General features: G+C 39.6%; 4 protein-coding genes across 9 annotated transcripts; 2 read left to right on the top strand and 2 right to left on the bottom strand.

The window, feature by feature from the left end:
* Positions 1-2: 2 nt before the first annotated feature.
* Positions 3-1,364, top strand: Ccdc53 (Coiled-coil domain containing 53). The gene is given in 6 exon segments (XM_070309901.1): positions 3-143; positions 271-354; positions 356-436; positions 568-725; positions 727-840; positions 1,160-1,364. Coding segments are annotated over 6 exon segments (501 nt in total). The 5' UTR covers positions 3-92; the 3' UTR covers positions 1,173-1,364.
* Rpl36a (ribosomal protein L36A) lies at positions 1,313-10,708 on the bottom strand. 2 transcript variants are annotated; one of them, XM_070309902.1, is made up of 4 exons: positions 10,613-10,708; positions 1,867-2,040; positions 1,474-1,590; positions 1,313-1,394 (listed from the first exon to the last, which is right to left on the bottom strand). In XM_070309902.1, exons 1-4 carry the CDS (start codon positions 10,691-10,693, stop codon positions 1,374-1,376), a joined length of 393 nt encoding a protein of 130 aa, XP_070166003.1. In that variant the 5' UTR covers positions 10,694-10,708; the 3' UTR covers positions 1,313-1,373. The 2 variants fall into 2 exon arrangements, with proteins under 2 accessions (XP_070166003.1, XP_070166004.1); XM_070309903.1 differs by lacking the exon at positions 10,613-10,708 and adding an exon at positions 2,372-2,434.
* Positions 4,666-14,363, top strand: LOC138940744 (bacchus). The gene is made up of 3 exons (XM_070309904.1): positions 4,666-5,182; positions 11,069-11,243; positions 11,335-14,363. Exons 1-3 carry the CDS (start codon positions 5,075-5,077, stop codon positions 11,400-11,402), a joined length of 351 nt encoding a protein of 116 aa, XP_070166005.1. The 5' UTR covers positions 4,666-5,074; the 3' UTR covers positions 11,403-14,363.
* A 640-nt stretch (positions 14,364-15,003) lies between these two features.
* Positions 15,004-23,776, bottom strand: Dl (dorsal protein). 5 transcript variants are annotated; one of them, XM_070309899.1, is made up of 12 exons: positions 23,434-23,770; positions 22,761-22,847; positions 22,493-22,692; positions 22,175-22,430; positions 21,953-22,096; positions 21,653-21,843; positions 21,377-21,515; positions 19,084-19,173; positions 17,218-17,374; positions 16,872-17,113; positions 16,579-16,718; positions 15,004-16,471 (listed from the first exon to the last, which is right to left on the bottom strand). In XM_070309899.1, the coding sequence occupies exons 2-12, from the start codon at positions 22,810-22,812 to the stop codon at positions 16,352-16,354; spliced, it is 1,731 nt and encodes a 576-aa protein (XP_070166000.1). In that variant the 5' UTR covers positions 22,813-22,847; positions 23,434-23,770; the 3' UTR covers positions 15,004-16,351. The 5 variants fall into 5 exon arrangements, with proteins under 5 accessions (XP_070166000.1, XP_070166001.1, XP_070165998.1 ...); XM_070309900.1 differs by having other exon boundaries at positions 21,383-21,515; positions 23,434-23,769; XM_070309897.1 differs by lacking the exons at positions 15,004-16,471; positions 16,579-16,718; positions 16,872-17,113; positions 17,218-17,374 and having other exon boundaries at positions 19,082-21,515; positions 23,399-23,776.
* Positions 23,777-23,815: the final 39 nt, after the last annotated feature.

The following is a 23,815-nucleotide window of genomic DNA, read 5'->3' as shown; positions in this document are numbered from 1 at the left end:
AGGCGAAATGTTTTCGTAGTACGCGTGACAGAGGAGTTGACAGTTTGGGTAAACTGGAAACACACGGAGACCTTACACGTCCGTAATCCACGATGAGTGACTACAAGATACCGATAATCGAGCCGACTATAGACTATACAAAGGTGTCGATAATGAGATCTTAATCTTTCTCGTGCATAAACACACTATCGAGAACGATGACGTTCGTTAAAATGCTTAATGGGATGATAATCGGTGCAGGGAGCATATTTGAAATGATTTGTATTCTAGGTACCGCCAATCAACCAAAAACGAACGGTCTCTTTCATAAATCACTTTGTTACTCATACCGTTACGTTTTTGAATAAATTTGCCCCTGTGCTGCGAGGAAAGACTATTCGAGTTTGAAAATAAGTTGCAAAAGTTAGAAGCATCGTTAGAAATACTAGAATCGCGGGTATGTGAATATTTTGTGAGCGTATATAAGGAAATTTTAATGGAAGAAAAAAAAAAAACCACCCATTCCTTTGTGCAATAAATTATCTAGAGTTTAACATCTTTTCAATATTTTGTTTTGCTTCTGCATAGTTATCTTCTATACCTGGTTTAGAACAAGAACATCGTAAAGAATCAGATAATTTTAATGAGAATGATAAGAGTAAATTAGAGGAAGTAGAAGTACGCAAAGTGGACGAGCCTGATAACAGTGAAGTAGATCCTAAGAACGAGGAGACTGAAGTTACAGTCTACAGCTAAAGATCCTCGCTATGAAAAGTACTTTAAAATGTTACATGTTGGTGTACCAAGAGAAGCGGTTAAATTAAAGATGAAGCAGGAAGGACTGGACACCTCCATATTGGAGTAAGTGTAATATCTGTTTTCATTTATACAGATATTGTAACATTTATGGCATATTAACATTGGTAGTAATATGTATACTTGATATTAAATATCTCACTATTCACATTTAAATATTAATTGTAAAATATAATTTAATATATTAATTTTCTATCATTAAGAGAAACACACATTGCTATTTTAATACAAAAACAAATTTTTTATTATATTAGTCAATACGTGTGCGCACGAGTTATAATTTGTTTTATATATTTGGTACAAAACAAATGCAAATACTGAGACACATATCATTTTAGTACCTCTTTTCTTCTTATCTTGTTAGCATTCCACAATAGATAGTCTCTATATCACGGTCATTGGATAACAGGGAGACTCGAGGTGAATAAGAATTAAGACGTTAGTGCTGCTCGTTTAGCTACGTTGCACATTTTCGCATTATAAAACACAAACCATCCAAAATAAAGATGTATACAAATCCCTGTAAATTTATTTATTTCTTATTAAATACAGAATGTTGAAAACGTTGACTGGATAATTTAGAACTGAATCATTTGACCCTGAAAACAGTAATTTTGTTAATTAAAAATAATTCAATGTTTTATGTTTGAATATTTTTTCAAACATGTTTGTACTCACCTTCCTCTTCTTGTCACCACCCAGTTCAAAGTGCTTGCATCTTTTCAATGGAATTTGTTTTCTGTACTTGCATTCCGTACATTCCATCCTCAATACAATTTTCTTTGTCGTTTTTGCCTATATATATATATATATATATATATATGATATATGATAAAATATATTTAATAGAAAGCAAAATAATTTTCATTACTTTAAATGTGTCAATTGTTAATATCATTGATGGCATTGATGGTATTGATTGAATCAATATTGTAACATTCATGAATTTGCATGTTAATAAGAGGGTCCACGATAGTATTTTCTAGTCATATTATGCATCGACTAATAAATGTAGTACAAGATTGTAAACCATCTTTAAATATCTTTAATAATATAAGGATATGGACTTACTTTCTTTCTGAAGATGGGCTTAGTTTGACCGCCAAAACCTTGCTGTTTGCGATCATAACGTCTTCTGCCCTGCGAGGCATGTCTCTCCTTACTCTTCTTGTACTGCGTCACTTTGTGAGTCTTGTGTACTTTGCATTTTTTGCAAAAAGTACGCCTCTGCTTCGGTACGTTAACCTTTAAAAAATCGAAAAAAAAAACGCACAAAGATTAAACAGATATTACATCACATATAACAATTTCTGCCGAATAACGATGCCGTTTATCCTGTTAAATAATTGACGAAATAATTATCGTATCGTCGCGGTTAATCAAAACATATTCTGCTTTAGCAAGGTTATGTTCCGTCACGTAACAATTATCGCGTGTCGTCTCAAAAAAATATTTACAATAAATACCAATAAATATATTTCGAACGCGAATGCGTATTTCGCGGTGTATTTAACGACAACGATGTCCGAAATATTCGCCGATAAAAATGATTCGTCGAGGCATCGTATCGACCTACCATCTTGGTATAGAGAGAAAAGGGAGAAACGTGCGATTCGACCGGAAGTTCGAAGCGCCGATGGACGGGATGGGAACCAGTGTTGTTCTCGGGGACGCTCTTTCGCGCATGCGCATTAAATGTGGCCTTTAGATATGTGTCACGTTTATAAGAAAAAGGGTGCTATATGGAACCTCTACTGTGAGATAATGTTAAAAATAAAGGAATTAAATGATCTGCAATATAAAAAGCAATATTATGTTCCGAAAAAAGTGCTGCTAATTTTATTTCCGCGCGTTTAACTTTATCACTATGCAAACCATTGTTATTATTATGATCGGGGCTTTGAAGATTTTCTTGTTCTGTATGTTTGGCCCTTTGCGAATGCCGTATTAAATCTGTTTTGCTAGTACTCTGCGTTGATACCACTGCTTTGCAAAAAGCTTTATTTTCAATTGGATGGGGTGTCAACCATCCTTTAAAATTATCTTCATTTAGCCACGCATTAACAAAACGTCTTTCTTCTTTCTTAATGGTTCCTTTTTTGTTTTTATCCTCCATACTAATAAAGAAAATAATATCTATTTATTATTACTTACCTACTCTATACTTAGCCTCCTCTGGAACCCGCCAAAACTTTCGCGCCTAATTGCCCTTGTGTGCACGCTACATACTAACTATATACGCCGTCGCTGGATTTCTCTACCACTGCGCTGCGCATGCGCGAAAAAGCGTCCCCGAGAACAAAACTGATGGGAACTGTACACGCGGCGCGTCTGCGCAAACGCGTTCACATTGCAATAAATTCATGAACCTTGAATATACATTTTTTGCGCTCCACATGCGTAAATATTAATACGGTGTGCAGACCGATGTTATAATATTCCAAGAATCTTGAATTTCTCTGTCGCGTATTAAAATACGTTGCGCGCGCGCGCGCGAGAGAGAGAGAGAGAGAGAGAAATATCTACGGAAATGTCGGTTCGGTCGCCGCGAAATCGCGGATTGGATTTACGCCATTAACTCTCGGCCGGCCAATTAAAATTGGTATATAAAACATCCAATCAATAAGTACAATCTTATATTAAGCTATCCTTTATTATTTGTGCTTACGCGGGATATAAATAAATAAGCTGCTCCGCGTGAGGCGGATTCAATCTAACAATCTGCTCGTCCATCTCACCATCCTATGCGATGATGCACACACACACGCGCGCGCGCGCGCACGCGCCCACACACACACACACACACACACACACACACACACACACACACACACATATATATATATATATATATACACAATTAATCGACGCAGCATCTAATGTACGTACGTGTGTGCTAAACAATAAATGTGTATACGTATATATCGATTTTAAAGGGGAAAGTCGAGGATGTGTCCATTAAATTTTTGTCGATATACGATATCGCGCGATAAAAATGGTCATTCGGTTAATAACGTGATGATTGAATTCTCTCTCTTTTTTTTTTTTTCACTTAATTAAGATAGATTACGTAACGCGATGTAAATATACACGGATAATCGTGAAAAGGTATTATGTTGTGCGCGCGATGAAAACGCCTATAATTTCAAGCCGGTCACGCGAATGCATTTGTCGACGATCGCAAGATTTGGCGTCGGTCCCCCCCCCCCCACCCCCTCCCCCTCCGCCCCCTCGATCTATCTATATAGATTAATCCGCGCGTCGCACACGCATCAAAACACGCACTTTGATCGTTTTCGCGAGAGAACACGTGCGTGCGGCGTGAGAGTTGTGAAAAACTGGCCGCGCGAATCCAGCGATCCGCGTCCCCCCTCCCCCCGCCTCCCCCCTCGATCGTTTCTCGAAATAAAATATCTATCGATTTTTTTTTTTTTTTTTTTTTTTTATAGACGCGGTCGCGCGTCGAGAAGGTATACGGGACGATTATTCGCAGCGCCGTGGCTCATCGTGTTTGAATCGAGCGTCCTATAGCCTCGAACCGGACGTGCCGCTCGTGCGGCCACGAACTCTCGAACCCCTCGTCCTCCGCGTGTTTTAATTCTATTCATACTCCGGGCGGACGGGTCGCGCGCGTACGATCATCGTTTGGCGTAGCGAAACATATTATACGCCGCTATAAAGTCGCCGGATTGCACGCGGTAACGACGCTATATACACGGGGTCGTCGCGAGCGCCGACCAATCAGGGAATTATCGGCTTTCAAACCCGCGCCATCTTCATATTTGAACAAAGCCAGGTTGGACGCGCGCTAGGAGCGTGCCGTGATCCGGTAGTAGCTCGCTTTGCGCTATTCGCGCCACAGTCGTCCGTACACGCTCCACTCCTCACTGGTTCGGCTCCTCCGCCCTCCCACCATCCCGTTCCCCTCGCCATTCCGTATCCCCCTCGATCCCCTCGTCACCCTCGTCGCCCTCGTCACCCTCGTCGTCCCCCGAGTTTCCAATCTATCTCGCTCTCGCTCTATCTCTCTCTCTCTCCCTCTCTTTCTCCCCTCCCCGTTCTCCCTCTCCCTCGCGGCCCCTCGGGTCTTCGCCTGACGACGCTGCTCTCTCAGGCATTCCGGCGGAAACCGACGTCGTGAGAGGACACGTATCCGTAGTTTCGTTACGCGTACACGCTACAGCCGCCGCTCTTTCGCACTCCGGGAGTTCGGTACGAGTCGCGAAGTCGCGGGTCTTTCTGGATTATCGACGGGTCGCAGGTCGCCGATTCGAGCAACATGAGCACTAAGGAGAATAACGAGGTCGCCGTCGAGAAGGTGACGGAGAACGACAAGGCATCCGCGGACGCGAAATGCGACATCAAGGGTATCAAGAGGCCAGCCGAAGTGAGTACCTCTATCTACCTATCTACCGTTCTCTGCCTCCGTGCCCTACGATCGTCGTTCGTGATTCCGGATAATGACGGGAATCGGGATATCGGTGCGAGCATATCGCGTAAGCTCCGTTTCCGAAAATTAATTATACGTTCTCGGGACCGATGATACATTAACGCGCCACGCCGTTTGAGATCCCTCGGCTCCTCCGACTCTGACTCCTCGGCCGAACCGTCGGGGGATTGCCCGCCGATATCGGAATTTTCCCGCCCGCTCGCCTTTTCTACTACGCATCGTCGTCGTCGTCGTCGTCGTGCGATCCCCGTCGATCGGGCGCGCGAAACACGAGCGCTTTTATATCGCGCCCCTTGGCGTATATCGGCGGCCGCGTATATTCGCGCCGCCGAACGAGGAGACGGTACGGCGTAGCGAGGGAGAGAAAGCCGCGCCGCGCCGCGCCGCGCCGGCCCGCCACCCGCCGGCCGGCGTTTCTTCGCCGGACTCCATATTTCTGTGCGAGCCACTCCGAGCGTAGTCGAGTACGCTGGTCGCGCCGCTTCCGCGTGTAACATCCTTTTCCGTGCGTTGTGTTTTTTTTTTCGCTGCGAGCGCGCAAGGGACGCCATTGTGTATTTGCGGAGCAACGACGAGTCCGTCTTTCTCTCTCCCTCTCCCCCCCTCTCTCTCTCTCTCTCTTCTCGCACGTTCGATGGCGATGACGACTCCTACCGGAATCGTCTATAATTACCGCGTTTCACGATTTCGAAATTCGAGGCAACGCCAAACCCTACGCGTCGCGTGCGTATAGAAAGGGAGAGAGAGAGAGAGAAAAGGAGCCGGAAAGGATCTCGACGGCTGCTAGCGCCATGTGCTCGTTTCTCGTACGTGTGTCTCTTTTCGCGTCCAGCGAGTTTGTCGCCTCGCGATTTTTAACCCCGCGCCCTCTATCTCTGACACGCACGCTTTCGTCTTCGCTCCTTTTCACGTCGTTACTCTCGGTGTGTGTGTCTCTCCTCTCTCTCTCTCTCTCTCTTTCTCTTTGATCGGACGCCATTTTTACGTGCCAGTGTTATCATCGCGATCCGGAAAAGCGGGCGTCCCGCGCATTTTTCCGATCATCATCATCGTCGTCGTAGTAGCCGCCACCATCACACGTCGCGCTGTGTTGGTTTCCATTATGGCGGCTGAAACCAAGCCCGCGTTCATCATTCGTTCTCTCTCTCTCTCTCTCTGTCTCTCTCCCTTTCTCTTCCTTTTTCTCTTTCCGTCACGCTCCCACGCGTAAGCGCTTCTCTCTCTCTCTCTCTATATCTATCTATCTATCTATCTATCTATCTATCTACCAACCATAATTGATCGATAATTCGCTATAAGAGGGTTAATCGCGCACGACGGTCGATCGATAAGCGACCGACGCGTATCTATTCCAAGTTGACACGTTGCCCTGAAAATTGTTTACCGATCTCTGCGTGCATAAACACCGCGAGGAAGGCTTCCTTTTCTCTCACTCCGGACTTCCCCTCCTCTTTTTGCGCTCCCTTCCTCTCTCTCTCTCTCTCCCTCCCCCCCCCCCCCCCTCCCTATCCCTCCTCCCCATCCTCAACACTGTCGAAGTAGAAGCGCGGCGCAGCGGCTGTTCCATCTTTCTCTTTCCATCTTTTCGTCGAAGGTACCCCACTTGCGCAGCTAGCGGCAACGCCGTGCATTATATACCCGGTGTATACTCTCGTGCGCCTCCCTGTTCCTTTTCGCGGCTTTGGCGACCCGCGCGCAGCGGCGCGTTACTACGAACCTTCGAGAAAACATCGTTGCCGCGACTTTTCATCTTAAATCGCGGGCACACGCGGGAGCGTCGTCGGGGGCGCCTTGCAGGATGGGGGCTTTATTTTTAGCCGATAATTTACCATGCGATTGCGCTTGGTGGCGCGAGGAGCGCCGGCGCGTCACGTGGCAAAGGGCCCCGCGTAAAATGACACACGCACGTAACGCGAGTAGAGACGCGACGCCGTTTCTATATCATCGCCGTCTCTATCGTTGATTCTCCCGAGTATTATATATCAATTCGTCGAATCGCGAAAGCGAGCGATGAGAAACACTGGAAAAGAATGAGCGTTTCTCCTCCCGGTGTAACTATATACAGGGTGTCCCAGATTATTTGGAGCAATACTCGTGTGCTGCGGATAGAGCGGATCAAACTGAGGCGAAAAGTTCTGTATCATTCTTTTTCTATAACGCTTAATAAAGGAGTTATTATTGAGTAAAGTCTGGCCAATCAGCGCCGATCTTTAGCCGGACGCGCGTCGGTGAGCCGCGCGCGTCTGACATATGCGCGATTAGGCCGGTTCTACAATAAGTCGTATGTCGTTAGCCGTAAGCAAATTGACTAACCACAGTCAATTTTTTTTGGAATCATGGACTGTGATTGGTCAATCTCCTTACGATTAACGACATACGACTTATGCGGCGTTTACAATAGAGATTTTAAGCCCTAAGCCTTAAAAAATTGACCAATCACAGTCGAGTATTCTTCTCATACTTGACTGTGATTGGTCAATTTCTTAAGGCTTAGGGCTTCAAATCTCTATTTGTAGAACCGGCCTTAGTATCGCTCCGGAACGGGGTGAGCGCGAGAAAAGGCGGGAAGGTGAGATCGAGAGATCGTAGGGGAAAAACCGACGGGGAATCGCGCTCGTTTCCACGACTATGACGATATCTTGGAAGAGAACGCACTCTCCGCGTCGCTATTTCGGCCCGTGCTCCGAAATTGCCGCTGCCGGGAGAGAGAGAGACGATAATCGACGTGATTGGAGCGAATCGCGTGCCGACCGTCACCAAAGTAGCGTTCGGCTATTGAGAGAAGGCTATTGGGAAAAGGCGTCGCGTCGCGTCGCGTCGATCGGATAACGTACTCGTGGATCGATGTGCCGCCAGCCAGAAATAACTTATTGCATTTAATGGTTATCGTCGTACTCGCCGTCTCCCACGATCGCCCAACTTCCCGCAAACACCTTCTCATCGCTTAATTATCTTAATTAAAACCGTTACCGAACGCACGCCGCGACCGATCATCGTCTTTCCTCATTCGCCCCAATTTTTCTCGATCCTGTCCTCGCTAAATGAAATCGTTATAATAACGAGCAAAATTCGTCGATAATGCTTCCGTTTCGTTCCGGGAAAAAAAAAAAAAAAAAAAAAATATCGTTTAACGAGCGCGATTTCATTGATAATCCGCCGATAAGATTCACGAGCGTTATTACGTAACGAGTGTTGATCGCGTCGATCGACACTCGTACACAAATACTTATACATTTATATAAGAAAACGAGTCTATACGATAGGTTATGAGTATTAGGTTATCTGGCGAGACCTCGTGATTGGGAATGGGTAGATAGGTAATCGCGCGGGGATAACGAGCGTTGGCGTCTTCGTCTGTCTTTGTCGAACAAACGACAGCGTGAATACGACTGGACGCTATTAATCGCGTCCAGCCGAACGTTCGCGAATCGACAAACGAATGAGGATATGGGAGCAAGTTTAAAGTAATACGCGCGTCAGCTTGTTGATCGGGTTTCCATTGTTTGTAGACGCCGTTGGTGACCGATCCTTTATTAGTATTTTATCGCAACAGGTCGATCATATACGGCGATACAATCATTGTAGGAGAGAAAGAGAGAGAGAGAGAGCGTAACATTGATTGTACGCCGAACGTCTCGATCCTGTTCTTGTCGCCGTTTATTTCCGGTATTTTTGATTCGATCGGTATTTCTCGATACAATCGACGCGCAAAGTGTCCTCGCGATCATTCTGATGCCGCGTAATATTCCGTTTCTCACGGAAGGGGCCCGTTCTCTTTTAGTTTAGATTTATACTCTTATTCGAAGGCTTCGCGTTGTACGCGACACTTGGCACGCTGCTCCGGTATCTTCCTCCCTTATCTTCCCCTCCGTCGCGCTCTCTCTCTCTCTCTCTTCCTGATTGTACGGTTCGCGATGCGAACCGTATCCCCACCATAGCGTGCAACTTCGTCATCTGCCAATCACCGACCGTTTTCCCACCGCGCGTCGCCGGTTTGCGCGCTTCCGATTGGCCGACGAGGCGCCGCTCGCGCATCCGAAGCTGCTTTCTCGTACCCGCTAATATGCAAGGCGCGTGTATCCTATACATACACACACCAGCCGGCTGCAATCGCCGTCGCCGCCACCACCACTTCCATCACCCGCCATCATCATCATCATCATCATCATCATCGCTGCCAGCGCGCTATCACCCCACCACGATCGGCCAACAACGCCGTATGGTCACGAGTCCAGCGTTACCGACGCGGCTCTCGTAGAAACAGGAATACGCCGAATGTGTAGAGGAAACCGTTGTCGCGAGCGTCGCGATCCATGACACCTTCGACGACATGTCGAAGTGAACTTGTATTATTCAGACACACGCTTGCCCTTCTCGCTCGAGCGATGAATTACGCTAGATATCCAGACACCACTTCGGTATCCTCATTGAGCGGTATTTTTTCAAATTGTTCTCGGAACAAACTCCGTTTCCTGCCTACTCTCTCTCTTGCCCTCCCTCGAAATCGATAAACTATGATAATGCTTATTGCGTTTTACGGCCGGTTACGGGTCATCGGGACTGGATCAAGGGCATGGTATTACAACTAGCCGGGGGTATTAAGGTCGCACGCGTGGGCAGACATCTGTAAATTCCCGCGTTTTCCTCTCTGCCCCGTTCATGAAACGCTCGATTATTAAACTGGAATTTCATGCGAGCGAGGAAACGCCAGCGTATTACCCCCACTCCACCGCAATGCAAAGCAGCGTTGAAAAGCTGTTCGGCTACTGCCTTCTTCTTTTTCATGGAGCATGTCTTCGCTGGATTTCTATTTACTTGCAACGTTACTTATTTTGTATATACAATCAGCATTGCAATAAAAAAAAAAACTTAAAAGTGTTATTTGGAGACTACAATTAACCGTATATAATAAAAATGCATTATAATAATCAGTACATTGAGTATATGGAACGATACAGACGTACAGTGGCAGCTACAATTGCAGTAGAGGTTAGGAGACGACGCATAGCCGCTGCAGCTGCTGTGGTGTATTTATTGAAAAAGAAAGAAGTATACGAGAAAAATAAAAATAAGAATATTTATATTTCTTCAACCGGTCCTTTGTCTTTGGCGTTGCTATGCATTAGTTGGATTTTGTCGAACTGTGAGCGTACCTTCGCTGTATACAGCCATTTTGTCGAAAATCAATGGAGAGGGGGTAAAACACTAGCTTTTCTTCGCTCCGTGAAATTACCCTTCGAGTACCCTTTAATCGGTCTCTTTCTCGCCTTCAGCACGCGACGCGACGCCGGGACGATGTAATGGGAAAGAGAGAACACCTCTCTAAATGTTTCTCGTTTCGCCAAAATAGCGATGTTTTCTACTAACCTGTCCTTCGTGTTTTTGGCATCGCCGACAGATCACTCGGTAGACGCAATTCCCTCCGCCATTTCCCTTTTCCTGTCCCATCCTGCTTTAGCGCATAGGGAAAGTCCCCACGATCTTCCTTTTCTCGCTGCCGTATTTCTTGGCGGGAAGGGATTTTGTCCCCCTCGCCGACCGGTACGCTTTTCTCCGTTCTTATTGGTCGTCTCTCCCGTTGTCGCTGCCGTCGCGCGAAGCTGAATTTTCTTTCCTCATTATCTTTTCCTTTTAACGTTAAAAAAATGTAAACGCTTTTTTATATACGTGAAATAAACGATGTCACGAATATTAATTTATATTTTTATTAATACATATTTCTCGAGACATTCATAATTGATGATAAATCTTTACATATTTGCCGCCAAGTCGCTTATTTGTGTAGAGAATTTGTTTTAAATAAGCCGTCTTTCCATGTTATAGGAGAAAAATGAAGAAACGAAAAAACAGAAAAAAGAGGAAAATGGAGATGGAGAAGTAGAAGAAGAAGAAATTGAAGAGGAAATTGAAGAGGAGGAGGAGGTAGACGGTGATGGAGAGGAAGATGATGACGACGACGACATACCTGAAGGTGAAGAAGATTTAGAAGAGGGAGAAGGTAGTAAGCAATTTCTTTAATTGTGTTTTTAATACATCTCTGTTTTTAAGAACGTTTCATCGAAACGATTCCCCTCCTTGTTATATTACAGACGAAGAAGATGATGATGCGGAAGGTGAAGTAGAAGGTGAAGTAGAAGACGAAGAGGAGGACGCATAATGAAAGAAGGGGGAGGGATACGTAACTAAGAAGGGAGGTGTTAGGCACGTGGCGTCATCGTCGATTTTCGGCAAACTCAGCAAACTTACTCTCATATTGAGTGGTTGGTAACAATGTTGATATCGTGCCCAATCCGTGTTACTGGATCCTCTCTCTTCCGACCTACAAATAAAAATTACCACCTCACCGGAATTGTGGTGGGCTGACACGCATTAGATGCGAACGCAATTCTCTACTTGTCTTGGCTCTTCGCAATTCTGGTAGTCTAGCCGTCACCAAATGCTATTAGGTAGTTTGAATGATAACTATATATTCGTCCTGTGGACTCGGGGGTTAATTCTACTTGCTATCCATATTTTTATTTCGATCGTTTGTTCACGGGATTCCCAAGACGAATCTATTGTTTTATCCGAACCACCTATTAACTGGTATTTGCCGTCATCTGGCTTTCTTCGTCGGGACAATTTTATATCGAAACTTATTTAAGATATAAAAAAAAAAAAAAACTATTATATTTAAATAGTTGTAAAATGAATATTTGAAGGTGAAGATTTTTTTACATTTAAAATCAAATTTACGTTTGTAGTTTGACGAATGTCTCTCACCTTGTGCGTGTGATATATTGAGTTCTCCTTCTCGAATCGAAATGAGTAATTGCAGTGTCTTCACAGGAGCGCGAGGCTATCGAGCAGAATTAAGCGATTCATACGTAACGAGCGGCAAATAAATGAAGTATAAAAATAGACACGAATGGACATCTCTCGACATTCAATATGTACACTAAAACAAAACAAAAAAATCTTAAAATATAGATGTAACACATACCGCTTCGTGCTCCTGTTTGGTATAGAGACAGGAATTAAGATTAACGCTCGCGTCAGGTAGTGTGGATGAATAATATGTGACTTTAATATTGCATAATAATTATACATAGTATGTATAAAGTTATGGGATAAGAAACATTTTATTATTAATGATAATATTATGTAAACGTAATATAATGCGGAGAGATTGTTACACTTTAGGCTTGGGCATAGATAAGGGAGAGCATCGAACAGTCAACTTGCAAAAAGTAAGGGCACCATCACCCTTTTTCAATTCATTTCAACCAACTATATATATATATATATATATATATATATATGTATATGTGTGTGTGTATATATATATATATATATATATATATATATATATATATATATATATATATATGTATGTATATGTATATGTATATGTATAAAAATATATATTATATTTAGATATAAATATATATATATATATATTTAATATATATATATATATATATATAATTTTTGTAGAAGGTAAGAGTTCAATTATATATATAGATAAATATATATTTATAACTCCAGAACTGCCGTACATGACGCAAAATTACAAAAAAAATCTGAGCTACATATTATGACAATTATATAATAAGTACTCTTACTCTCCCTATTCGAATGTTCTTAATTGAACGTAATTGGAGCGCGTTTCAGTTACTTTTATGTATCATGATTTTATCTTGATTTTACTGTGGACTACTCATAACAATGATTCGTTGACTGTTGCAGAATGAGTCGACAGTATTTATTTGTTTTTATAATTTTCCACATAATGATCACGGTGTCGTAAGAATTGTACATTCATCAGATTCGCGTTAAAAAAAAGACAAAGATATTTAATATTTTTTATGACACGATCACATGGACGACGATTGATTCGTCGGTTTGATAATTAAAAAAATGGCACTTTGTGCAAGAGTCGGTGAATCATTGCGACTGGCATGTCCATGCCGCTACTTATTTTCGGGAGACTGTTAGATAAAAGGGTGAAGAGACATTGCGGTTATACCATGTACCATAGCAGCATAATAATTAAATAAAGGTAACGATAATTTGAATGCGAGAAGATGTCCCACGTTTTAATGTACAAATATTTTCGAATGAGATAGTTAAATAAAACGCAGTTAGATCAGAGAAAAAAAAAATGAATTCGTTCTCATAAGTAGTGATAGGTTTTAATATCTGAAATGAGAATTGTGAGGAGATGGCAGGCAGTGTAAGGGCTGCTTCCACTCACGGACTAAAATCCCGCTATATGGAAACCAAGGAGATGGGGGATTGGACCGTGTTGTAACGTTGATACTTACAAGAAATCCCTTACCGTCAAACGATGATGCAGAAAGAAAACTTGAATACTCCTCATAAATACATATGTAACGCGTCCAACAACCGATCAATATCATAATGTGATGCGTATAGATTATTATTTCCGGCAGTCTCTGTTAATTTACGGTTTTATATGCAATCTGCTGCTGCTGTAAAATTTACACGTGTTTGCTTCAAGATAGTAACTTGACGATGATAAATTGGCAAAGGACTATCTTAAAGTACAGATGCCTGGAGCAAAATCAGTACTTTAGCGCGTTCACATAATATACTATAAATACTATAAGTACAGGTCCATTTAATTTTATTTAAATACAATTACCAAGCCCCGTTGGCAACATACTTTCCAGAGAGACTTGCGTCTTGTACTGTGTCAAGCCCTTCCCAAGTACCGGTAAGCAGAGAGCGAGTACGGTACTCCTCTTCGCGCTCGGGTACTCGATGCGATTCGGAAAATTCACTTACTGATGCTAACGGGTCTTACAATCAATCAGGCTGATTGCCTACACATACAATCCGTTACATCCCTACGTTAGGTAAGCATGAAAAAAAGTTTAAGACAAGATCTGGTAACTGACACGATTTAAACGTAAACGAAGATCCTAGGCTAAGAATTTGGTTTGTGTGTTCATAAGTCTCTTGTTCAAGCTACTTTTGTACAGGATACCATCGCATCATCTCTTTCAACGTGTAACAGTATAACCGACACGCTACAGACTCTATATATTTCTGCCCATTCCATCAGAACTGAAACTTTCATTGTATTTTTAAGTAAATACATTTTGGAAAACAACACGGATGTTTTTTTTATTCTTCACATGTGTATACATATATTTATATATATAAATATGTGAAGCAAAAAAAATTCTTCCCCGCTCGAAACATTATATTGGTGTTATACTTGCATAATGTACTTGCGATCTTTGCGAATACATTTGTGCAATATTCGCGTACACATGCCACGAAAGAGAGAGAGAGAGAGGGAGAGAGAATTATACACACATGTACATGTAAGCTATACAATTTTACAAGATAATCCAAGCGTCCACACTGCCGACTTTTTCATGCTAAGTATAAGAGACCATCACTTATCGATCGATGTTATGTAAATATACAGTTATAACTGTAAATATATATTTTTTTGTTGTATCTTTAAACAAAATATTAAGTGCTTATAGAGAAAAATATGACGCAGTAAACTAAGACTCGTCGCGTGTATATGTATATTAATTGACTTTTTTCTTATTTTCTATATATCTTGTGCATGATTCCCATCTGATGTCTACATGTGCATCAAAAGACACTTATGCATGACATATATTGTATAAATTACAATAAAAATTATAAAATTTATACGAAATGTGAGATTATTAAAATCAATCTCTTAGTCTTGTATTTATAACAATTTTTTATTTGTATATAGATATATATGGCTAATTATAAAGTATAGTTCCTAGATATGATATTAGCTTTTTATAATACACACACACACACACACACACATACACATATATATCCTCTTGTGCTCTAGATACATTATAATAATAAATTACCTGAGAGATGTGTTGTAAAAATATGCTTTATATCAAGACAATGTTATATTGCACAGTTACCATATATTTACTTAATCTAATAAAATTGGTACATTAGATAATTGCATACACACATATATATTCTCCTATATATGTTATTCTTAAATAAAAAACTCCTGCAAAATATATACATAAAAAGAAATATCTGGACGGAACATCCATTGAAATTTTTGAGTACATAATTGATTTCAATATCTTTTTACTGTACGCTTTTTCGAGTATATCAACATTATTTCTATATGTATAACGCGATTATATATATATTACAAATATATACAGACCTATAAATGTATATAGTTTTGTAAAAACGTAATTGTGCAAAAAGACAGAATAAAAACGAAGTGAAATAGTACAAGCGTAAAAAAACGTGAGAGAGAAATTGCTCACACAAATATTCATCTAATTTAATAATTTACAATTATTGCCTATAAACTTGCCTCATAAAGAATTTATCTCAATAATTTTTCTTGCTTGTTGTGTGGGATTCATTTTTTCGTCAAGAGTATCTATCTAGTAGAATCTATTATTAAAAACAAACTATGAACTTTGATCATAAATCCGAGCATTATCTCAAATTAAATTACTATCTCAATCTGTGATGTCGGCAAACAAATGTTACATATCCCACCAATATTACTTTCACACACATATAACCGACTGAACAACTTATCTTGAGTAGATAATTGCTCCAATGCTCATTGTGTAATTCATTGTATGCTCATTGTGTATCAGATAAGTCGTATCACAAACAGCTAAATATTAAGATTCCATATATATAATGTTGCTGTTTAAACTAATATTCATCGATGAGTATACTAATAAATCGTGTATTAATAACACCTAGTTAGAAAATAAATGAAGCTTCTTTTTTGTTCATTATCGTAAAATTCTTTCTACATACTTTTATAAATAAAAAATAAATCGAGTATATATTAAAAAATTAGATTGCGAGTAGAAATGATCAAAGTGCAAAATTATAATTTCGTTGCATATTTTGTTGTTATTTTTATTGTGAAATATTTTATTATCTATTGCGAAAAAATAGCTCGATTAATCTTTCCTTTTTTTTTTAAATGGCAGTGGAGAGAGCACTCGTAATAAATTACAGATGAGACCAGTTGCAATTTCTTATGATCACTTCGGCATAAGCCACAATATTAATTGATAATAAATAATTTTAATCAAGTTTTCAGCCATCATTTTCTCGATTAGGTTTGAGTATCTTATTCAAAGCAGAAAGTTCTTGGTTTATCCAAGTAATGCGGTCGGTCATACTGTTCCTTTCTTCGACATTGCTCTCGACTTCAGGCTAAAGTTGGTAAAATGATTAATTTTTGCAATAATTTTAAAATTTAGTTACGTGAATATACATAATGTATATATGCTAATTTGTGTGTCTAAAGTATTAATACTTACTTGTATAGAATCGGATATGGATAATCCAGTCGACAGATTTGCAGAGAGATTTGCCCCAAAATCCGCGAGATCAGCGGAATTCCAGTCAAAATTGAATTGTTGACTATCCATGTCTAAGAGGCACGGGGCTCCTGCAGTTTCTATAAGATTTATATACATATATATATATATATATATATATATATATATATATATATTAGTAATAGAATAAAAATGTTCAATCAATTAAAATTCTCAAAATATAGATTATATATACACAAAAAAATTGTGCTATATTAGAAAAAAATGCTTACCAATATTATTCACTGGCTGGGATCCTCCTTGATTTTCTGACGTTACTCTATTTAACATCAACAGATTTGGTTCTGATTGTAATTGCAATTGATCTACATAAGAAAACGCCTGTATATCCGTCGTCGCAGACATATTTGGCATTATTGGCTGAATGTTTGGTTGATAGTGCTGTTGTACAAGAGACGGATTGTAAGTACTATATTCCATAGGGGACGGTGTTCGCCCTGGAGATACCTGAGGCCTAAAATAAGATAAATACATTAATATTCGAATATTCTGTTTTTCTCCCTCGTTATTTTTATTTGTGCTTCAACTTTGTAATCTTGATTTGAATTGTCAACATACTTTAGAGCATGTATGCTACTATGTGGTTGCGAAGACAATCTTACAGATTGTAGACCGAAGTTTCCCACACTCGTACTCGCCGGACCTCTAAACGGCGATATTCGACCGGCTGGTTCAGCTTTGACGATATTAAAACTAATGGGTTGATTTCTGGCATCTAGAATATTACAGCAATATTATGCATGTACTGCCTATATATACATGTTTTTATTTAAAGAAATAAATCCTCCACACAGTATGACAATATGATTTGATTTAGTATTAATACAATAATAAACATGCGATGAAAACATGCGACAAAATCTTGGATGAAGAAGCATGATTTTTTATATACATGTCATACATGCGCAGTTTTATATATTTTCACTCTTTAAATCGATTTGATAAAAATTATGTTCGCTACACTACAAACGCTATCACAAATCTAATTTAAAATGATTGACAAAACTACTTGCACATCACACCAAGATCATTATATCGTACCTGAGTCTGCAACATGTATCAGTGAATTTTGATCTGAAATTGTATGGGAGCAGAGAATAAAGAGACACTGTCTTTTATATTACCAAGTAATTATACATAATGTATATATATATATATATATATAGATGTAATTACACAATATATGTAACTCATACAATATGTAAATATATTTATCTATTTGCGAAAGAAGCAGCTTATAAAAATTATGTTGCCATATAAATATTGCACATCATTTGATTGTACTATATGCTACAATTTTGCTGTATATATATATATTGCTGACTTTCAAAGTATAATATTGATTGCACAAGAGTAGCGTACTCGCATCGCGCTCAAGATTTGAGCCATAAATTTTTTACTTACAAGTATCTATTATTATCCATAATGACTTCAGATAGCTATTCAGATAATAAATTCCCTTTTGTAAGACCTATAGGTATATTGTAAAACTTGCTTCTCGAAATCATTTCCATATAAATATTTGTAAATAGAAAAATACAATATATCGTTATATCTTAAAATATACACAAGCTCACTGCTCCCTAATTCTTTAAATCCTCACACAAAATTCCAAATTCTTATATGAAATACATCTTTAGAAAAGTATAAAACAAGACTGCTTGTCTAGATGTGAAAATATATGTAGCATAGATATAATGAGAGTTTTGTATTCGATAAGCCTCCCTTTCCACTATGAAAACTGCTCGTCGATAATTTTTAGAGTTTACTGAAAATATCAATAAAGTAAAATCATATGTACGTTGTAATGCACAGAGTGCTCTTACATTACATCTTATAAAATCTTCGAAACGGTACATCATATTTTCAAAGTGTAAAGGGATTGGATTAATTGATAGATGGTTAGTGTATGCGATGAGACATGAGAATAATTGAATATTTAAAAATCTATACAGTCGTTCATATAGATATTGTAACTCCTTTTAGCTTTGCATGTGTGTTTCCCAGTTTCTTATCAAAAGCTTTTTTAATAAATTCACCATATTCGTCATTTATAACAATTAACAAATTTACCAAATAGGTTTCGGCTAAAATGTACAAAATCGTCACAAGTTTCATTGTAGTAAAAGGCCTCTCGTTCTGTATGCATGTAAGCATATATATATATATATATCTTTTTTTTCTGTACAAAGAATATGCGTATAGGAAATATCAGTATCACAATCTTGATTACAGCAGATGGAAAAGCGATTGAAGGATTGCGCGTCACAGTAACAAATTTGCTCGACACTCATTCCTTCAGTGAGAAACGTGATATAACAGATAAATAGTATGATTTTTACAGATTTAACACATCGGCAATGTCGCCCAATCTTAATTCCCCAAGCTGTAAAGTTATAAATAATTTTGCAAATATATACTCACGCTTCTCAGTTTCTGCTACATGTTTGAAAAGTATCGAGCTTGAGTTGTTATTAAGTTTTTGTCTCTTTCGCCTTAATGAATCGGCATCATCTACAAATGATCGTGCGTTAATTAGGTTTCATTATATTGACAATTGCGTACAATTGAATGAAGGCCTCTCGGTAAAACTTGCGAATTTCCTTAGCGTACATCGATAAAGTCATTTTAAAAGGATAATCGACGAATTAAACTAAGGATAGACAAAATTTTTGTCAAAACATTGTTAGAATTATCAATCTACAACAACATGAAAAGAAAAAAATAGTTGCATAAACTCACATATCATGTAAAATTTAATAAAAATGTAGTAAAGTATTCTAGAGAATACGAAAACATAACAGCATCATACTTGACTAGAAAGAACATAGTTAATTACTTCATAATAAATAACAATTATAGAAAGTTTTATAAAATCGAAAAAGATATTAAGTAAAAGGTAACAAATCGCGATTCGACTAGACTTGAATTCTGCATACTTGGATAAATGCGTCGAAATTACAGAAAAAATCGATCCGTTTTAACATAGTAAACGTGTCTTAAGAAATAGTTCTTGAGTTTCCTATTCCTTCCTACGAAGAAATTTTTGATTTAACAATACAAACGTCAGTTCTATCAAAACACTGTAAATTTTTTACAACAAGAACTGACAATATAATAAAGGATTGGCTGTAATGTGTGCAACAGAGATAATACTCCACTTTGGTAGACAAACTCGCCAGATTCAAATACAATATCTTTATATATAATATAGAGTTATATAAAGTTATTTCAACTCGGCAGTACAACAAAGATATCATTAAACAAGTAGTTTAGGTCTCTTTTCCCTCCATCAGTATCTTTCCACCTTCAACTAGACTATAATAAAAAGACATTTCATCAAATTCTGAGGCAGTCGCGTGCGGTGCCATAGTAGTGTACAGAGCATAGTGTTCGGCTTCAGTTAAATCTATACCATATGGTGGTGTTTCATCACCGTCTAGCTTGAGAGATTTAACACCCGTAACACTTGTCATACTAGGACGTGGAAGCTGCGATTGCATATCATCTTGCACGGCGCTCTTTAATGAATACAAGCTATTTAACGAGTCGCTATCTCCGCTTAAACTCGATATTGAGCACTTATCTTTCTTATTCTTCTTTGCAAACAATTTCGAGAAGAGCCCCTGTTTCGCGTGTTTCGGTAAAGTACCGGGTAAAGACGGCAAGTTTTTATTCGGTGCCTCGGAAGAGGAATCGTTGAGCGTCTGACCGGATATCGGACGCGGTAAAAGAGGCATCGATGGCATCTTTCGTATTCGTTTCGGGGGCAAGGGTGGTAATCTTTCCTCCATCTCACCCGTTACATCTCTTTTAGCTGCCAATGTTGGAGACGTCACAGGTATCTCCGCGTTTTGTCTCGGGACGGCCACGTCCTCGTATTTTCTATCATCAGTGATGTCAAACAACTCAATCGGATTCTTCATGGCCATTTGTAGACTAGTATAGGTCTGGTTGTCGCAAATGTCAACGTCCATCATTTGATTTGCGTTTATCTCTGTAGAAGTTTGTATCAGTTTGTTATGAGTATCGGCGTAAATTTGATCGAGTTCGGCCACTTGCGATAAAAATTCGTTCAACGATTTGTTGCCCCCTTCCGTCGTATTTTTAATTTCCGCTATCTCATTACTCTTCTCCTTAAGACATGCTTGTCCCTTCTGCACCCATTTGCCTATTTCAGAATAATCGAACCAATCGGACCTATTCCTCGAGCTATCTACATTTCGCGACGCGGTTATGCTGTTATCCTGTATGTCGGATTTCGTACAGGGAACCGCTTCGACAGTTCCCTCTTTATAATCCATGGTAAATATATCGTTTTTTACGCTATTATCGCCAATATACAATTTATTAATTTCTTTTTTGCTCTCCACGGGTCGACTTACTATTACTTCGTTGTTCTCGTAATCTAAAACAGTACTTTTCGTGCTTTGATCTACGTTTTGAGCAGAATTGATTATTGCCTTTAAATCGCCGTTGCACAAGTCGATATGATTTTTCATATTGTACAATTCGTTTAAAGCGCGCAATGCAGAGATTTTATCGTGCGATCTTTTCGCGTCGAGATCGTTATTATTGAATTCGTCAATATTACGAGGAAACTTAGGAGTTACATTGGCAAGAAGAGCAGTCTCTGTTGATAAGATTTTACTAAAGGTATTGTAATCTGCCTTCTTCCTGGCAAATGCTTTCCGTAATGACCAGAAAGCAGGCCTACCTGTACCTAGTGGTAACATCTGAAATGGTAACGGTTCGCTCGTAGCACCGTCCGACGGCCTTCTAAGCTGGATATATACTTGCACCGGCTGTTCCACTTGTTGCGTACGATAGCTGGGTGTTCTGAATGCAATTGCCGTCTACAAAAAAAACAAAAAAAAAAAAAACCGTTATAACGCAAACAGACAAGTCACGTTCAAGTATTGCAACTTTTATAATTAATGAATAATTTATAGAGTTACAAAATGACGAACAACTAAGGCAATTATTAACTCACTTGTTTATGTACATGTGTTGGTTGAAAATCACCATATCCTTCCCAGAGTAGCTGTCCATCTCTTTCTTCAACAAACCTCACTTGTATATCTTCTTTCGCGACTTTTTCGCATAATAAAATCATGTCCATACCACCAGCAACTGATGCGCTACAATGGCTCAGTTTACAAATCACAAGATCCGACATTGCCTCTGAAATGTATATATATATATATGATAAATGAAAATTTTATTCCAAGTATGATATAAATACTCTACATATTATATTGCTCTATAAAATGACACGCCTAACGATACATACTCTTATCATAAATAGGATCGGACACGACAGGCGGTAATGGTTTATTGAATTTTCCCTTCTGTGATCCCTCCAAGAATACTTGAAAACACAATCTCACTGCATTGAGATCTATACTAGTCGGGTGCCTCTTATGTTCAAAACCAGCTGCAATAATTAAGATCTTCCATAATTGCTTAATCCAAGTTATACATATAGTACAAAATGAAAAAGTTATACACATACTTCGAAAAGGATCTACCCGTAATTCCTGACGCACTCTGAGAGCTTCTTCAATGTCCTTCTTTTTTACGCATTGAATACCCAGGTTTGAGAAAGTAACAACCATGTTTCCCGCTGGAACTTCTACTGTACAAACGCCTTGTTTACATACTTCCTTGCCAACAAGATTGTGAGGATGAGGTCTGTATCCTTTGTTATCTGGCGCATCCTTTGTTACACAGGAAACAACCACCATAGCACGACCGTTGTAACCTACAATCTACAAAAATATTATAAGTAGATAGAAATAATTTAAAAAATTGAACAATTGATGCAACTCACTCTTATACTAGGGAAGGTCTTGTTCTCTGGTGTGCTGTTGATCCCAGGTATGCTACCAGCCGATCTGCCTTCACACTCATAGCGAAATCGCAGCGCTTTACTGGCTGGCTGTTCTAAAATTTCAACATACGGCTGAACATGATCGCTATCCATCGCTATAGTAGCCATGGAACCAGGATCCGTAGTTTGAATGACTTCGACTAAAATCAATAGAGTGTTACGCGAGTTATACACAACGAGTACATGTATATATATCTTTGATACTTACTAATATCGCTTATATTAATATTTCCATCATTCATACCATTGTATTGTTCCATGACTATAAATGCTTAATACATTGAACTTTATCCATCTGAAACATAATTATATATATGGATTAGTCACAGTGTTATATATAATTACACAAATTGATGCCCTATATTTCTAAAATTCTAATTCAACAAGTACTTGTATTATTGAACCGAAATCTTAATCTACTATAGAAACTCGCACATCTTACATATCTTGAAAGAATCTTTTTTACACCAGCATATTTTCTTAATTCCCAATACAATACATTCAATGTTCTAATAGATAAATGCTCGTGTGACGAATTGCGGAACGTCTCGAGTCAGCATCGACTACAGAAACTAGGAAGTCAAGCGCAATTATCCACGTACAGCCTTCGGGACCTGGAACGACAGCTGTTCGCGGATGCACATCCAGAAACACTGCACGCAAGTGTCCCGGGGGAAAGAGGAGCGCGAGGAGGGATACAACGCTGATCCAATCATTATTTTGGGAGAGCCTAGGCCCGTACAGGCCGCGTGTCTATAATTAAACTATCGTAGGACAATGTGACGGGAAAGCGAGGAAGGAGAGCAAGAGGAAGAGAGATAAATATATATATATATATATATATACCAAGAAAAGCGAAGAGAGATGGAGGGAAGACTTGCCTGCTGCACGAATCAACATGCCAAGATACTTTCCGTAGCCAGCGCTTCGTGCTCTCGCGCCGTCTCGCGTTGTTCGCGACGGCAACGAGACACGACGAGGTCCTTTCCTTTGCGACGTAGAACCGGTACGAGAAAGAAAAATAAAGTAACAGAAAAAAATAGCGGTCAGCGAAATTTTCGTCGCGGGGCGAACGCTGTCCTCGCAGCGAGAGCTTCACAATAGCGGTGATACTGCGTTGTGCTGCTCTGATCGTCGCGAGCGTGACGTAAACGCGACCATGCACAGCGGACGGACAGTACGGGCAGCGACTGACTCAGTATTCAGAATGCGATTGACTTGACCGACGTACACCGTACATAGGACGATGGCGGCGGCGGAAGG

The sequence above is a fragment of the Polyergus mexicanus genome, unplaced genomic scaffold (genome assembly GCF_030449975.1).
Source record: "Polyergus mexicanus isolate NDT 795.1 unplaced genomic scaffold, iyPolMexi1.0 SCAF_17, whole genome shotgun sequence".
NCBI lineage: Eukaryota > Metazoa > Arthropoda > Insecta > Hymenoptera > Formicidae > Polyergus > Polyergus mexicanus.
This window is presented reverse-complemented; position numbering and strand designations above follow the sequence as displayed.